Genomic DNA, 18,093 nt, shown 5'->3' with positions numbered 1-18,093 from the left:
GATGCAGAGTCGGCAGATGAAACAAGAGTCCCAGCTGGTCCCCGGGAGGCCACCTCCAGGCGGGTCTCCTCCCCACTGCCCCTGAACCAGGCTTCCTGCAGCAGCAGCAAGAAGAGAGCGGGATCCCGTGTCCCCAGAGCCGTGGCTCCCTCGCCTGGAGATGGTCTGAGTCCCCCACCAGCCTTATTTCCAGCTTTTCTCTTCCTGCCTGTCCCCCTTTCCCTGGGCTTTCTCTCTCCTCTCACTGCAACCATCACCACTGGTTCCCCAAGGCCACAAAATAAAAGGCCCCAACTCTGGGCATCCCGTGTATAACTTCACGCTTGACACCCTGGCCTCGAGTCACCACCACGGGTCTCCTGGTGGCCTCTGTGCCTTTGCACAGGCTGTTCCCTCTGCCTGGAGCGCCCCTTCCCTACACCTCACCCCCATAACACTCTGCCTATTTTGAAGGACACAGGCGGCATGAACACCCTCCCCACTGCGGAGCCAGACCCAGACTCCTCTCCCTCACCCTCACCGACACGCACGCACACATGTACGCACAGCCCCCAACACCCGCGCACACACACAGCTCCCCAAGTCCTCCTAAGAGTCTTGAATCCACCTCGCTGCCCTGTGCCTGGCCCTGGCCCTGGCCTGGATCCTCCCAGCAGCTTCACCTCGTCCCCTGACTGCCCCCCCGCGCTGTCCCTTCCCTGCCAGCTTGGCCTTTGCCCTGACACCCTCCTGGGAGCCCTGCTGCTCCCAGGATGCCCGGGGCTGCTGCCTGGGGCTGCTGGCACCTAAGGCCTCGTCAACCTCTCCAAGCCATCTGTCCCCACAAGTTCCTAGCCGGCCTTCGCCACTCGCCCACAGCATGCAGGGCATCTTCCCTGCCCACCTGCAAGGCCTTTTTCCAGGTGTCCTTGTTGTCATTTACATGACGTAACATAATGGGGTGCTGGCCTCTCACCCACCAGCTCTGGGCGAAGGTGAGTGACAGAAGATGGTGAATTTAATTAAAAACAAATGTCTTTGAAACCCTTCCTATGCTGACAGTCCAGCCCCAACCCCCCGAGAAATGGTCTTGCCTGCAGGCAGAGGCCACAGCATCAGCTAGGTTCTCTGAACACTCTAGGGGGAGAATATGAGGGGACCCTGAATTACCAGAAACACCAGTGTCATCAAAATAAAGTGACCTTTGCCAAGAGAACCGTGGTGAAATGGAAGCCAAAATCATAGTTTGCCCATTTTGCAGAGAAGAAAACTGAGGCTTCAAGAGGGAAAGAAAAAGAGAAGAAAAGAAAACACACACACACTCCCAGGCTTCCAACCACTGGCTTCTGCAGCCAAAGAGCCTCAGGATCTGGTTTCCCGTGTCTGTGACCCCCGACCCCACCGTCATTTTGGAGCCAGGACGGCCATTTCTCTTTCTTCCCTGCCGTCTGCCGTCACCGGCATCCAGCGCCACAAGTGAGCTGGGGCCACACGTTGTTCTGTTTAGAAGAAGAAAATAGCATTAATACAAACAGAGGATCTTTTAAAAGCTGAAAACCTGTAATTATGCTCTCATGTGAATGCCTGTTAAAAACGACGTGATTCCAGCGTTTGAGAGAGGAGCGTGTGGGAAGGTGGCCGGTGAAAACACTGTGTGGTTTTATTAACATCGTGATCCAGTAGGAGAGGGGCTCACCAGGCCCAGTGCTGCCCTCTGGGGTCAGGTGGGGGTAACCGCTTCTCCAAGGATGGGGTCAAAATGAATGAGCTGAAAGGGCCCTGGGAAACCTGGACGGACGGAGGCTAGAGGGGTGAGCTAGCTAGAGGCGGCTCCAGCTCCCCGTCTCCTGTTCAGGATGGAGAGGCTGAGGCCAAGCCTGGGACAGGGCAGGCTTTGGAACTGGAGGCAGGAACCTTCTGGACACCTTGCCAGTGAGGATCACACCCCAGCCCACCTGAGCCACCTTGCACGTACCATACTGAACTGTGCTTGCACGTAGCACAGTGGTGGGGACCTGGGCTCTGCAGCCTGCTGGCCTCCGTCTGAATCCAGCTTCATGGTCGACTGGCCGTGTGATCTTGGGCAGGTCACTCTGTGTCCGTCAGTCCTTTATCTGAGAAAAGCAGCATCTCCCCCTTAGGGTTTCACATGATGGCCTGTGATAACGTTACAATGCCTGCCCACCTGAACAAGCCTTCCCTATTGGCCTCATTACTTGTCTGTTCTCCCCATCAGAGTCCTTCCAGAAGGTAGTGGGAGAAGTTTTGGGGATGTCTGGTGAGTGAATATATTTGCTGGCCTGTGGCTGGCACTGGGGCCAGAGTGGTGAGCAAATCACACGGGGTCTGTGCCTTCATGCCCTCGCAGCTAGTGATGGGGGGAAGGGGGCATAAGCCCCCCCAAATCACACTCACACAATCCAAAGCCACAACTGTGGCCATGTGCCAGTGAGGGGGAATCATCATATGTGAGAGTGAATGATAAGGGCTCCTGATCGTAAAGAATCCTCTGACTAGGCTCTGAGGCAACTAGCAAGAGAAACAAGAGAAGCCAGGGAAGTGGACGGGAGCATGCTAGGCAGGGGGCAGCATGTGCAAAGGCCCTGTGGCTGGAGAGAGGAACGCCCTATGAAACTGGAGCATGGGGAGCTGAGAGGGCAGGCGGCTGGTGGGGAAGGAGGAATGGGCAGGGCTCAGCACACCCAGGGCCTGCAGGCGATGCTAAGTGCAATGGGAAGCATTCAACATTTTAAACCAAGAAGATAATAGGATCAGCTTTACATTTTGAGCTCTAGCTATGGGTGGGGACATTTGCAGAGGGTAGGGGTGGATGTGGGGAGGCCAGCTGGGAAGCCATTGCAGCAAGTGGTCCAGGTGAGAGACGATGGTCCAAGGTGGTCCATCTGGAGATGAGTGAGGAATGGCCTTGAGAAGTAGAGTGGATAGTGAGGCCATGGTCGTGGACGAGATACAGCGGGTGAGGGAGAAGGAAGTGTCGAGGACGCCTCCAGCACACGCTGATGGCCAGAGGCAGGACCTTCACGGAGATGATCGAACAAGCAAACCCCAGTGATTTTGGCCAATGTCCGGGCCTCCCAGGCGTTATAAATCTTTATCCTTCCCCATCATCATCTTGCAGATGAGGGAATGGAAGCAGGTTCTATTAGGAGGCCCAAGGGCCACAGCAAGACCCTGGGCCTCTGGACCTGCCCACGCCCACCCCACCTGGCACCCAGCAGAGTGAGCTGGGAAGGCCCCATCTGCGGCAAGAGGTAAACACAACTGGCCCCGAAGGCAGCGTCCTGGGCTCCTCTGGAGACGGGATGAGTAATTTCGATAATTGAATTTTTGAGTTAGACTTAAAATATGGCCAAGAGTGAAGAGGCAATTTGGCAGGGTCGGGAGCCCCCAGGCAGGTTTCTCTGCTCCACACCGCGGAGAACTTAATAACAAGATCACTCTTCCTCCCGTCCACAGCCCCATTTACAAGCAGTTCTCAGGGATGCTGTGGCGAAGAATTCAATTGTGTGTCTCTGGGCTCCAGCTCTGGTCACCCAAAGACGTCTTGGTGGAAAGGGTAGAGAGAGAATACTTGGGTTGAAACGCAGGGAAGGGCTGCAGGTTTTGGAAGACACAGCGTTTCAGGGAGACCCTGTATAATTCAGAGGACAGGATCATTTCGAGAACAGGTTTCAACAGACTCGGGGTTCAAATTCTGGCTCCAGCACGTGCTCAGGTGACGCTCCACCCCTCAGTTTTCTCACTTGTAAAATGGGCAGGTGATACAGATAAACGAGACAATGCCCAGTGTGGCTACTGCTAATCAGGTGGGCGCCAGCCTGTGGGGGGCAAGCGGGCTCACGGGCAGAGGGCTGCTGCCTCTCTCCTCCTCCTTCTCGCTGGGTATTTAGCCCCTGCAGCTGCTTCTCTCAGGTGGCTCCTCAGACACACGTGGTGGTTAATTTCACCAAGGGGGAATTTGACACTGGTTCTGATTAGGGCTTCAGAGCCTCCAGAATTCAGCTGCTGGTAAAATTAACTCACCAGGGACAATGGAACTTTCCCGGAGGGTCCAAATTGTCTTTATTTGTGGAGTTTGTTCCTGGCCCTAATCCAGCCCAGACACGTCGGGCTGCTCGCTCCTCCACCTCCCAGAGGAGGGCGGGCCTTCACTAGCCCAAGGCTGGGAATATTTTACACGATTCCAAACTGGGCGATAAAAATACACTTTGCTTTAGATTACTGTGTTCCTGAAAAGCTGTGGGTGACTAAAGCAAATGGCCAGCTGGATTCCCAGAAGCCCCTGCTCTCAGGCATCCTGGGTTTACCATCCAATGGGCCGGGATGAACCACGGTCCCCCCCTCACAGCCTTTCCAGCTCCCACAGGCCAACCACGTGCCAGGCAATATACTCAGAACTAGCAATGAAACAGGCACGAACTGTGGGTGCATCTGAATCGGGGTCTGGCTTCCAAGGCTAGCCTGAGCTCTAACCACTGCACTACACCACCTAACCCCCAACTCCACCCCTACCCCCCACTTACACTCCTGCGTTTGTGCACATCAACCATGGGAATTTAAAACAGTGCTTCCAAAACTCGCTTGAGACTAGCCACTGAAGAAGAGTCACTGATTTTTGGAAAGGCTCTTATTGTTCAGCTATTTCCAAATTACACAGGGTCACCCCGTGTGAGCAGGGCTGGGCTGAAAGGTAATCCCCATTTCACGGGTCTAGAGACCTGTAACAGAAGCATCTAGACCCACTCGGGTCTAGATCCCGGCCTCCCGCTCCCTCCGCAGCGCCATGACAGGAACCCAAGCGGAGAAGGTCCTTACTGACCACGTACCCGCCCACCACTTGATGGCTAAGAGAAGAGGTGCGGCCCTGGGATGAGAGGCCCAGGCCGACTCCCAGCCCGGCCTCTGCTCCCCTACGCCCCCTGCCTCCAGCTGATGCAATCACCGTCGTGTCTCAGGAGCTGCAGGAGCAGCAGCGCAGAGCGGGTCGGTGTTTGGAAGGACAGGAGGGGTCAAGGCCCGGCCCTACCAACCACTCATAAGCTAAGGACCTTGGACAGATCACTCGGCTGTCCTGTGACCACAGGAGTGGTCCTGACCTCCCCAGAGTCCCCACCTCCAGGGAGGTCACGGCGGGGGGGTGGGGGGGTAAGCCCACAGACCGTGCCGGACTGAGCAATGGAGCCACGTCACTCCGCAACCCCACGGTGGGGGGCGGATTCCTGAAGGACCACTCGAAGCTGCGTCGGCAAGCAAGTGGTGGGAGAGCATTCCAGAGAGGGAGCATCCCGGGCCGAGGCTGGGAAGCTCCCCGGAGCTGGAGTCAGCGCAGTCTGCCTGGAGCGCGGAGGCAAGGGGGCGAGGCGAGGTGCAGACCACGGCCCCGGGGACTTGTTAGGGGTGAGGGCGGGGCTGCATGGTGGTCAGACCCACTTGCTCTCTACACCTGGTCTGCTGCAGGGCCAAGGAGGGACCAGCTGGGAAAGGAAAAGGAACCACAGAAAGGAGCCTGTGGACGGGGACAGAGGTAAAGGGAGCAGAGATGAGGATCTCCAAGCGGTCCAAGCAGAGGAGGGGGGGCAAGGGAGTGAGCAGGCTGCCGGGCAGGAGGCGGCGGACAGAGGGCAGAATGTCAGCACGAGGGGTGCACAGGGAGAGCAACCCAGGGCGGATGCAGAAAGGCCCAGGACGAGGGCCGGAAGAGGGACAGGGAGGAGACCCAGTCGGGATTGAAGACGCTCCCAGCTGCGGGCTGACAAACGAGGCCCAGCTGCCCGGCTGCTCAGTGGCTCCGAGGTGGTGGGCACGGGGCCGGGAGGCAGAGAGAGCAGAGCTGGGCGTGCAGCGTCGCGTCAGGGCATGGCCGGGGAGCCCCCCTCGGTCAGTGCCTCTTGGGGTGCCCTGGGCCAGTCTGCAGGCTCATGTGAACCCGGGGCCAAGCCCTACCCTGTTTACTTCTCGGGGACACTGTGAAGCTCAGGCAGGACAAATACAGCTCAGGTGTGGCAAATGCACCAGGCAGGACAGTGGGGAGGAAAGACCACCACCATCGTCAGGACACTGCAGTGCCAAGCCCCCGCCCCAGGTCTCGCTGGGTCTTTCCCACGCTGGGCATGGCACCCCCGCAGGGCGCTGCTCCGGACGTCACCGTGCCATCACTATGCAGTGCCGATGGCGCACCAGGCACCCTGGCCGCACCACGTGGCATCGTTCCTCTCTGGACACTGGGTGGCTCAGCACAAAGCTCAGGCGACCTCTGAGGGCCATGCCAGTCCCAAGACCCCCAGGCTGTCCTGGGCTTTAGGCTCTGCACAAAATAACTGCATCACCAGGTTGAAATGAGTCGTTTAGTGAGCATCTTCCAACTGCGGGGCTGGCTGAGCACCAAGCAAATCCAGGGTGGGGGGGAGCGGGGGGGAACGCGAGCCCACCCCCATGCCTGAGAGTAATGCCTCAGCTCTGCGCCGGCCCCAGAGGTGAGAGGCCTGGCGCCTGGAAGCTCCCACCCTATCTGACAATAACTCCACACCAATCTTAAGGTGAAAGATAGGCCTCCTTTGGCCAGACAGCCCTCCTCCCCTCAATAGGCAGGAACCACGCTTGTAACAAAGAGACAGGACGAGCTAAGTGGGGAACCACAAGCTTTATTGGCTGAAAGTTCTCCTCAGGAGCCTGGCCTGCTGGGACTGGACGTTCCAGGATGGGCACTCCCGGGCCTAAGCTAGGAGAAGGGAGGGGAAAAAATGAGAATTTTAGGTCCCACGGAGGGTTGTTTCTGGAGTAAGATTACTGACAGAATTAATGGTGAGAATGCTATTCTGAAACTACTTTCAAAGACATACTGTTTGATCAGTAAATATTTATAGAACCAGATGATAATGAAATATTTATCAAACGCCTACTATGTGCCAGGCATCGTTTGCTGTATTTCTCACTGGTAAAAAAAACAGCATACCAATAATTAGAACAACCATCAAAAACACGGCATGATGAAATGAAGCTTTTCATGCGCTGCTGGCAGAAAAATACAACTGACAGAGAACACGTGACCAGGTTTCACCTTCAACTTCGTTTTTCAAAAGAAGTCATTGCCAGCCCCACACCCACTCCCATCCCCCAAATGGCTTTCTCAAGGGGCATCACCTCCAGGTTTCCTCTGGCCTTCCGAAGGATTTTGTGCGTAACAACCACTAAGGAAAGAGCAAAGAACGGGATGATTAGACACAGATGCCCAGAAAGACAGTGTAAAAGCCAAACGCAGGGAGGAGCCCCCCAGCCCCACATGGTTCAGGCGTGTGGTCAGCCCTGTAGCATCCAGACCCAGACGTGTAAGGCCCCACCTGCCCCATCACACATCCCAGCATCAAATAACCCAACAGAGAGGGTGGACCAGAGACCCCTCCTCAAGTCCAGGCTAAGCCACAACCTCAGTGATACTCGAAGGCAGAGCGAGCGACACCACGTTACAGACGGAAACTGAGGCTCTGCAGGGCCAGTGGGACCCCCAGGGCCTGCCTCTGCGGGCTGGGCTCGTGGTGCTGGGCAGGGGAGAGGCCTGCACCTGACTAGGGCCCCTCAGCCCCCCGGAGAAGCAGCGCCGGGAAGGGGGTGCGCCCGCTCCAAGCAAACCCACACGTGAAGGCCAAGTCAAGGGTCGAGGGCACAGCAGTCCTCAAAGAGTGGGGGCCTGATGACGGGGAGGAGGACCGGACCGTGGGCATCTCTCTCCTGAGCTGCCCTCCAGTGGCCCCCTGGGCCAGGCACACTCTACCTGGACAGCAGCGGGTGGGGCGGGATGATCTCACAGGTCCCTGTGATCTGACTGATGCCCTCCGAGCTGCGTGAGGCAGATCCCCAGCGCATCAGAACCCACAGCGGGCGGTGGGGGGGTGGGGGGGAGTGCCCACTCTCAGGGCGGCAACTGTAGAGTAAGGTGGCTTCTGCCCTCAGTCCTTGTCTTGTCCGACAAACGCCAGCACCAGCAGGAATGCCGCCACTGAGGGGAGATCGGCCCGATAAGGGATCCACCTTCAACAGGCTTTGGTGATGGCCAGGGACTCCGGCTATCCCCAGGGAGGACACACAGGCTTCTGGAACTGGGCCTTTGGCCAGTGGGGCCCAAGGCTGAGACAGTCTCTCTGTCGGTACACACGGCCCAGCTGCCCAATGGCTTATTCGGAATAGGTGCCATGTGGTGGCCTTGAGAAAATGTTTCTTGCCTCACAAAAATTTCTGTCTGGAGGTAACGAAGTCTGTTTGCAATCTGTGACACCGCGGGAGGGGACGGATGGTGTGGGGTTTGTTTTTAACTGGGCAAAGTGAATTTCAGAGGTGCCCACTGCTTCTCTGTGCCCTGCCCCGGCCCCACGCCGCAGGGCAGACATTCTTAAGCTGGGCCCAAGGCTACGTGTTAGAGCGTCCCAAATCCTCAGAAACCATGTGCAAATCTCTGTGTGTAGGATGCGTGCATCCTTCTGGGGAGAGGGATCCCCTCTCCTGAGGTTCGCCAAGGAGCCTGTGACCCGGAAAAGCTTCGGTACCATGGCTGTGGAGGTTAAAAATAATGTTAAAACAGTACTAAAAGTACGGAATGAGTTAAGTCTCACCTGGCGCAAGTGTGAAGGGGCCCCACGTCTGAGCAGCACTGCCCACGTTCAGAGCAAGAAACTCCCACTGAGATGAGAAGCCCGAGGGACAGAGCGGGGAAGAGCCTGTCCCAAATCCAGGCTGGCCCCAGGCAGAGGCGTGACTAGAACCCAGGCCTGTCTGACTCAGCACCTGCCCTTTCCACCTCAGCAGGGCACTGGCAAAGAAGACACCAGCCTCAGTGGCGTCCAGCGGTGACAGTGGTTTGCCAGCTGTGACCTCAGTGCACACCCTCCCGGGATTCCTGTCTACAGGCAGGAAGTGAAGTGGGCGGTTCCAGGTCACGTGGGGAGGGTCTCACGGTCACCCTTTCCCTCCTCTCCCTGCACACTCTGGGAGGAGCTGGAGTGTTCGCCTTGGCCGAGGCAAGCATCAGCCCCAGGCCCCTTGTTCTTCCTCGTCACCAGGCGGGGAAGGGAGAGGAGGGGACACTACCCCAACTTCCACTCAGTCCCTTAGAGCCAGAGCAGATCCTGGGAGGCTGGAGGGGTTTGGGGTCTTTGGGGCAAGTCACAGGCCCGGCTCAGTCACCAGCTGTGCAAGCTTGGGCAAGCCCTCCCCTCAGCCCACGCCGACTCTGCCGGGCCTCAGAGGGAGATGCGGAGAGGGGGCACCGTCTTGAGCACGGGAGACGCTACGACACGTTTGAGGTCTTTCTGACTATTAAGGGTTTGCCACTACCTGCATGCATAGAATTCAGTCTGACCTCATGGAATAAAGGAGTCAGAGAACTATCACTTACTGAGCACCCCTTCTGTCCCAGGAAGAGTACCAGAAAGCTGAGGTATCACTACCATCCCTCTTTTACAGAGGAGAAAACAGGGGCACTTTTTTATAAAGCTGTGATGAGAAATCCAGGCCCATCCGGCCAGTCCGAGTCCTCTGGAATTACCGTCTCCGGTGAGAGATAAGGAATCTAAAGCTCAGAGAGTTCAAGTCATTTATTCCAGGTCACGCAGGAGAGCGGAGGTCTGAGCCGCGCTCACTGACAATGGCAGGCTCAGCGACCCGGGACTCAGGGCTGGGTTCTGTCCTCTGGACCCGCCGTGGTAACTCACCCATCTGAACCTATTTCCGAAATACGCTCACCTGCAAACGGGGGTAACTCCATGTTCCCTGTGACTGTCTGGGACAACGTCTACGGGGCAACGCCAACACCGAGAGCGCCAGTGTTCCCTGGACCTGGGGGCTGTACAAAAGCACGCTTCCCACCTCCTCAAAAGCTGCTCCAGGGGCGACCCACCTGGCCCACAGCTACCTCAGGCACGGCCTCGATGGCTCTCGCCCCACCCCGCCACCTCCAGCGCTCGTCTTCTCTGCCAGTGACTTGAACCCCCAGGCGGGAACCCCACGGGCACCCACAGGTCTGCCAGGGCCGCCTCCTCACCACCTTTCAGTCCCTCCCCACCTCCCGGCCCCTCCGTGCTCAGCCAAGGGGACCTAACACACAACGGACGCTGTGAGCCCCGCAGCTCCTTCTCGGGTCTGGTCCACAGGCCCCTCGTGACTCAGGGATGTTGAGGGGCTGGCCACCCAAGGCCTGGTGGGGCCTGTGCTGCTAGGAGGCTCCGCCACGCGCACGAGGGCACAGGTGCCGGGGGCTGAAAGCGGGCAGGTGGTTTGCGCCTCTGAAGCCCCCGGGCCAGGGCTGGGGCCACCTTAACAAGCGTTATTGGATGTCTCCGGCCTTGTGTTTCCGTGTCTGTCTAGGAGTGTCTTTCTCAAATCGGTGCCCTCCTCTGGATCCCACTGCCCGGCCGTAGGCCCTCCTCACCTGCCTGGACCGGCCGCCAGCAAGCCCTTCTCGACGTAGATGGACAGCCCGCTTGGAGGGGCAGCCCCCGCGGCTGCCACCCGAGGCCTCTCACGCGGCGGCCCCAGTCCCCCAGGCCCCTCCCACCTCCACCTGCCACGGGCAGCGCCAGCTCCAGCAACGTGAGCTGCTGTCGGCTTTCCTCACAGGCAGTCTCCCTCCTTGTCCCTCTGCCCTTGCCCACACTGTCCCCTGTCCACCTGACCAACACCGACTCCTCCTTGAAGACTCAGGTCAGGCGTCTCTTCGTCCAAGAAGGCACCTCCCAGGACAGAGTGACCCCCTCCCCATCCCACCTCAGTGCTCCCTGAGCCCCTACACATGTTCCCATCACTGCACGCCACACACCTGTCTCCCCAGGGAGGTGACGGTCCCTGGCACCGAGCGGCCCCTCCACAGAGGTCTGTTAAGTGAATTCATCTGTCTGGGTGCATCAGGATGGGTGAAGTATGAAAGGAAACCCATAAACAGGAGGTGTGAGGACAACCCAGGGCTGGGTTTTTAGTCCTCAGAGGCAGGCAGTGGTCAGACGCGGTGGCCACCGCCCAACTACTCACACTGATCAAAGATGACTTTCTCCTGGTTCTTGCTCAGCTGCAACAGCTTCATGGTGTTTTGCAACTTCTTTTCTTGTTCAAAGAATTTTTTGTGTAGTCTGCTGATCTCTGCCTTCAACTCTCCAGTCTAAAGAGAAAGGGAATTAGAAGAATGAACAAAGAATATAAACGTCAGATCATATAGAAAGAATTACAAAACCACATAAAAAGTGCCCAACCTTACAAACAAAGGTATGTGAATAAAAACTAGAAGCCTAGTTTTCTAGGCTTGTTCTGCTGGTCAGATGGTGGTGAGGGTGTGGGCAAAGCCCTCTCACTACTGCTGGTGGAGCTGTGAACTGGCACAGCCCAGGTGGAACCACGCCCGGCGAGATGCAGCAGAATGTAAAATGTGCTCAACCCTCTGACCCAGCAATTCTACAGTTGGGCATCTACCCCAAGGAATGGTAACGCAGGCACGAGAAGATGCCTGCGCTCCAGGATGTTCACCTCACCACTGCTCACAGCAGGACAAAAAAAAACCCTGATTTGTTTCAATGGGGATTTAGATAACTCAACTACGGTACTTATGTACTATGGAATGATTTTGCAGCTATTAAAAATGATGTTGTAGAACTTCATTTATTGACATTGAAAGATGATCATAATTAGTGACAATAGTGCCCAGAACAGTTATTGTGCACCACACACACCTGTTCCGTAAAATTGAACACATATATTTCTATCCATAGGTGTGTATATCAAGATGTCTAAACTATTTGATGAGAGAGACATCACGAAATGTTTATAGTGTTTTATTTCTGAGAGATGGGGTCTGGAATAATCATTTTCTTAATTTATCAGCATTGAGGTTTTTTTTTCCAAAAACTATAATGCTGGTATTTTTTTAATGCTTAAATCTTTTTTTTTTAAATCGGAGTATAATTGTTTTACGATGTTGTATTAGTGTCTGCTGTACAATGGAGTGAATCAGCTGTATGTATACCTATATCCCCTCCCTCGTGGGCCTCCCTCCCTCCCACCCACCTATGTCCTCACAGAGCACTGAGCTCAGCTTCTTGTGCTTTACAGCAGGGTTCCCACTAGCTATCTACTTTACACAAGGAGAATATAAAGGTATTATTAGGGGAGTATGATCTATTAGGAGAACCTGCTTTGATTTTCCAGAGGTGAGGAGAGTGGATGGGTGGCAAAACCAGAGTCCCCAGACCCCTGAAGTGAAAATGTGAACACCATCGTGGCTGTCTTAACCAATCTCCACTGAACTAGTTCACGGGGTTAAGGACACTCCCTTCCTCATAAAATACCTGGACTGTAAGATACCCCGGGCACAGGCCACCCTGTGCTACACTGAAATACCTCTGCCCCAAGAGGGGAGATGTTGGGCTGTCAGCTTACGAAGAGCCACTTTAGTTTGTCCCCAAACTTGTTTATGGCTGTTGTAATCAGTTATATGATTTAATTATTAAGTAAACCTATGAAATACGTGTATGAAAAGAGAGAGCCGGTTGAATGAAAACTAACATATGTTTCAGGAAAAACTTGATAAAGACGAGCCACTAAAAAAACCACATTTCTGGCAAATTAGGTGTGGGTGAATAAAAGATGTGGGAGGAACAGTCTAGAAGGATTCTATATTCAAATTGCTTTGCAAGGGCCTAAGTTTTTTCTTCATCTTAAAGAAACGGAAATTGGAAGTGAAAGACATACATTATGGATATAGTTTATGAAAGAAAGAAGATGTGGAACTTCAATCAGCAGACCCATATTCAAAGAAAAGGCACTGGCCCTATATCAAAAGAGTGGCAAATGAATGTACATTTAACTGTTTTAAGTTAAACTGAAATATTTAAGGTACGTATCATTTTTTGATTCCCTACTTTAACCTACTTTTAAGATTAACCAATTGTGTCGGCTACAAGGACTTCAACTGTGCTTCCAAAACAGATCCTAATTTAAACATAAGGTTTTCTTTGATTCTTCCTCAAGCTGGGAGCCCAGAGATTTGTGTCCTGGTGGTGGCGTTGTAGGCCACACATTCTGGGACAAAGTCACTCTACATTCAGAGCCTTAGGTCCACATCTGTAAAACAGGGATGATGCCTGACCCTCTCGTCACACTGCAGTACAGTGAGACTCAGATGAGAGGATGCCTGAAGACAGGGAGAATGATTATTGCTCACCTCGCCTGGCCAACCTCTATTGCTCTTTCTAAAGTCAGCTCAGGCATGACCCCCTCCAGGTCTCCTTCAGACTCTTCTCTACCAGGAGTCTAGGTTGGTTACTGCTCCTTTGGGCGCCCGTCTTGCCCAGTGCTTCCTCTAACATTGCCCATTTCATGGTGGATTGTAACTGGTCATTTACTTGTTTGCCTCCCTTCCTAGACTACAAGCTCCCTGAGGGCAGAACTCAATTCTTCCCTCTGACCCCCAGTGTCTGCCATGGAGTAGGTGCTGTGAGACCATCTGTCAAGTGGTGGGTTCACCTGTGCTCTCAAAACACCCCTGAACGCCCTGAATTCTATCCGGCACTGCGGACGAGGAATTTTAATTATTTATGTGTCTGCTGTTCCTCTGAACTAAAATCTTCATTGTTACAGGGTGAAGACACCATGGTAAAAACAGCAGGGCTCCAGAGCCCAGCTCCGATGCTTCTAGCTGCTAAGATGATGGAGCAAGGGAGTTTCAGTTCTTACTTCCAGAAAATGGGAATACTACTACTTAACCCTCTGAAGGCTCCCGTAAGGGATAAAAGGAGTTGCTGAATGTACAGCAGAGTACCTGACACCCAGCAGGAGCTCAACAGAGCAACTCTTCCTCAGGGCCACAGAGCTGGGCTCAGAGCTGAGCTCAGACCTGGGACTTACTCATGAGCGTGCTGCCCGACTTCTGGAACTGTTTTTGTTTTGTTTTGTTTTTTGGTTGTTTTGTTTTGTCAAATGAAAAATCTCAAACATTTACAAAAGTAGAAACAATAAGATAATGAACCACCAGTTTCAGCAGCTATCAAATCATGGCCAGACTTGTTTATTCTATATCCCTGCCCATCCTCGCCCTAAAATTAGTTTTAAAATCAATCCTAGAAGCCAATCATATTTCATCCATAAAATATTTTAGTACATAGCTCTAGAAGAAAAAGATTCTTTAAAAAAAAAACCCACAATGTCATTATCACATCTAAAATAATGAGAATGACTGCTTAGTATCACCGACTAGATGTCAGTAGATACACTGCCCGGACTGCATCATAATTTTATAATTTTTTTTAAACAACTGGTTTGATTCAGCATACAAATAAACGCCACGTTTTGCATTTGACTGTTATGTCTCCAGCTCCTTTTAATCCAGTGGGTCTCAGAGCTCCCAAGATGACTTGGAAAAAACAGACCACTGGGGCCACTCCCAGACTTCCTGATTCAGTAGGTCTGGGGTGAGGCCTGAAAATTTGCCCTTCCAAGTGTCCAGATGATGCTGGTGCTGACAGTCCAGGGACCATAATCTGAGAACCACTGTAAATCTGCAAGTTTCATTCTCTCTTTTCTCTCTTTTTTCTTAGGATGAAAAGATGTTCTAAGCTCATACTGTACATTTCCTGCCCCAGACCTAGAATCAAGCCATTTCTCCAAGGAGTCCTAGTTCCTTTTAGTAAGAAAAGGTATTTAGAAACCATAATTTGGCGCCAGTGGTGCTCACTGGCACTGGATTGGACATTTTTAGAGCCTTGTAAGTAAAAAGAACTAGTAAATTTTTAAAATAGAAAATACATCATGAGTTCATACTGGTATTTCCAATTCAAATTAGGGATTACAGGATTTTTACTTCTTTGATTTTTTTATTTGTATCTCTTCCCTGACAGTAAAAATTTCAACATAATAAGTTATTTGTTTTATCCTATGATAAAATTTAATAATTCCAAAACATACATACAAATATCATTACTAACAATATAATCACTGAAAACAGTTAAAAAAATGTTGGCAGTTCTTTTTGCCCACTAGGAACACATAGTCAAATTATTGTGTTTTAGTCATTGAAATGTTTCCTTTTTTTTTTTTTTTCTTCTTTTTTTTGGCCATGCCATGCGGCTTGCAGGATCTTAGTTCCCTGACCAGGGATTGAGCCTGTGCCACCTGCAGCGGAAGGACGGAGTCCTAACCACTGCACCGCCAGGGAATTCCTGAAATGTTCCCTCTTTGTGTGGTTATGCCTCCGATACTATACACAGGAAAGTTGGTTTGTTTCATCTTGTTACGAATTTTTTTAAATTGCTTTTTTCCCCACTTGGATTTATTTTTATTTATAATTATGTAAAGCATTTATACAGTTTCAAAGTCAAATTTATGAAACAAGGTCAATTCAGAGAAGTCTACCCTCTATCCCTGTCCTTCCATCCTCTTCCTTCCCACCCCTACATGTAGACTGTTCTATGACTGTTTATCCTTCCACTTAAAAACATTTTTATAAATGAATATGTGTACATATTTGTATCTCTCCCCACAACTTTCTTAGATAAACTGATATAAATGATATACACTTTCCAGAGTAGTCCCAGGGACTGACTGTAGGAGATGCAAAAGGCAATTTAATGACGCTCAGAGAAAACACCAGGTAGTAAAAAACCACTGGAGCTGCTGGTGGAAACTTGGAAATCTGCTTTGCACAGATTTCACACCAAGAAAAAGGCACTGTATGAAACATAGACAGGGACAGAAAAGTGGCTAGAGGCAATTTAACACCACACAGGGGTCTGTGTACACCAGCAGCCATATCAGAGCATCTCCAAGGTCCTTTTTCTGGTTCTAAAATTCTGTGAAGCTGAAGTGAGCATAATCAATTACCCGAGAAACCCTCGGAAATAAGGGGCAAATCATCTCAAGCACTGACCAGTCCCTAGACTAATTTGCTAGCGGGGGACACCAATGTGACTCTAATTTGTATTTATACACACTCACATAATAGAAATAAGAACTGCGTTCCATCTATTTAACAGACATTACTATGTACTGAGGTCAAAAGCACTGCATCAAGGGTGAAATGTTTAGTTCAGACACAGGCTTTAAAAATCATATGGGCAAGTACCAGTTTGGGAGGATGAGAGGAAATTACTCATTCATTCATTCAAAAATATGAACAAAATAGACACGGCCCCTCATGGAAAACAGAGGGGCACAGACATTAAACAGACAAGTATGTAATTATAACTTGTGATAAGGGCTAGGATGAAGCTGAAGAGGATGCTATGATAAAGTGACCGGGAACCCTCTCTGACCTCGAAGTAACATTTAAGCTGAGAACTGAGAGGTGAGAAGGAGCCAGTCGGCCGGGAGGGAGCACCTGTGTCTTCTGGGCTCAAGATGGAAGAGAGCTTGGTGGGCTAGGAGGAAAGGCAAGGCCAGTGTGGGGCTGGAACCCAGTGGGCCTCCCTTCCTCTCCAACACGCTGTCTTCCACTCCATGCACAGATTTCCCTGCACAGTGACTGCTCGTGTACTTCCCCGAGCTTACGGCACCAAACTTCCTCCCCAGGATCCCAAGACAGAAACCTAAGCACAGGCTCAGCAGAACCTTCCGAGGTGAGACAGCTGCTTCACTGCTACTTCTTTGCCATGGTTGGGAGATCTGAGAGCTGTCAGAGGGGTGAACTAGGTGAGTGATGACGTGGAATGCACATTTCCCTTCTGCCTTCCTGCTGGCCTTTGGCAAAAATTTATAGGTTAGATAAAGGGGAAATATCTATCGGGCCACCAAGCAAAGAGCTCTAACTCTTCCTCAACAAGCAGGCTCCTTCTTCCAGGGAGGTTTCCCTGATTATCAGAGCAGGTGCTCACCTTGTCATAATACGACATGTTTCCCACACACACAGACCCGGGGGACAGGCTCTGCTCTGCCTGACGCCTGATCTCTGCCATGGCAGATGGGGATGCAGATGGAGATGGGAGCAACTGTCCTTAATTCAGTCACGTTCAAGTTACTGCAACGTCTAGCTTTTAAGGGAAATTTCAATGGTTTTGTAATAAATCATTTTGTTCGGTTAAAAAAAAAAAGTAGTTTCTAAGTAGTTAAAATAGATTTACAAACCCCACTGAAATAGGATGCTGAAAGCTATCAAAAGGGATCACAGACCAGAGAAAGGCATCAGAAATGAAAGACATTCTGAGCAGAATGGAATGACCTAGTCCATGAGGAAAACCTGGGACTTAAAGCCTATAAATCAAAGTCTGTCCTTGGGATTCAACACTTGTGCCTTCAAAACCAGCTCTGTACCCTTGAGTATGTGCCTCACTCCCCAAACCTCAGTTTCCTCATGTGTAGAACATGGACAGGGTTTCCCTCAACAAAGATGGGCTGGCAGTGGGGACACGGTCGGGTCCAGGCGGCAGGCCAAGCTTGCAGGGCCCCAGGGGATCGGGTCAGAACCGGCCTGGAGCAGCCAGCGCGGTGTCAGACATGTCACTCGACCAACATGGCGCCCTCCCTGCCCCCGCCACATTCCCCAAACTGAGGGCACACCTGCTGGAGGAAAGGTCCCGGGCTGGACATGGAGAAGCCTGAGACACAGGCCCCAGCGGCACCCTCGAGCCTCTGCATCCACGTGCCACCACCCACCTCTTCACAGTGGAGCGTGCACTGGCCACTGGTGGGCAGTGAGACCCTCCAGAGGAGCGTCAGCAACCTCGAGGCCTCATCCAGGGTCAGCCTGGCTGCGCCGACATCGGTGACGAAGCTGCTCAGGGGCGCCGAGTGTGGATGCTGCGTGGAGGGATGAGAAGGCTGTTACGTGCAGTCTTGAAAAAGATTACGGACGAGCCGGCTTTACCGGGCAGCATAAATCCCCAGACTGCAGGGCCTGTGCCTCCCCACCCCGAGCAAGAGCCTGCTGCCGGGTGCCACCAATTCATTCTTCTTAAAGACGGTGACTTACAGATTACGAGAGAACTTCGGTGGTGATTTTAGCCCGGTCAATAAGCATGATTAATGGCCACCTGAGTTCACTCCATTTACTATGCCAAGAAGAGGGTCCCCACAGCCACGGAGCCTCTCTGCAAGGTGAACGACGCCAACGGCAAGCGACGTGACATGAGT

The 18,093-nt window shown here is 52.5% G+C and overlaps 1 protein-coding gene across 4 annotated transcripts in view; it reads right to left on the bottom strand.

The window, feature by feature from the left end:
* Positions 1-6,627: 6,627 nt before the first annotated feature.
* The window catches only part of CDK5RAP2 (CDK5 regulatory subunit associated protein 2), a 184,105-nt gene continuing 172,639 nt past the window's right edge, over positions 6,628-18,093 (bottom strand). For 2 of the 4 annotated variants that reach the window (XM_081236387.1, XM_081236389.1), the window contains 4 exons: positions 17,617-17,760; positions 11,014-11,140; positions 7,141-7,187; positions 6,628-6,718 (listed from right to left, as the gene is read on the bottom strand). In XM_081236387.1, the coding sequence (XP_081092513.1) occupies positions 6,662-6,718; positions 7,141-7,187; positions 11,014-11,140; positions 17,617-17,760 (375 nt within the window). In that variant the 3' untranslated portion in view covers positions 6,628-6,661. The remainder of the gene's footprint in view (positions 6,719-7,140; positions 7,188-11,013; positions 11,141-17,616; positions 17,761-18,093) is intronic. The other 2 variants (XM_081236386.1, XM_081236388.1) reach the window with 1 other exon arrangement.

This window comes from Mesoplodon bidens (assembly GCF_964165515.1).
Source record: "Mesoplodon bidens genome assembly, chromosome: 6".
In the NCBI taxonomy this organism is placed as follows: Eukaryota; Metazoa; Chordata; class Mammalia; order Artiodactyla; family Ziphiidae; genus Mesoplodon; species Mesoplodon bidens.
The sequence above is the reverse complement of the archived record's forward strand: the minus strand, read 5'-3'. Positions and strand labels throughout refer to the sequence as shown.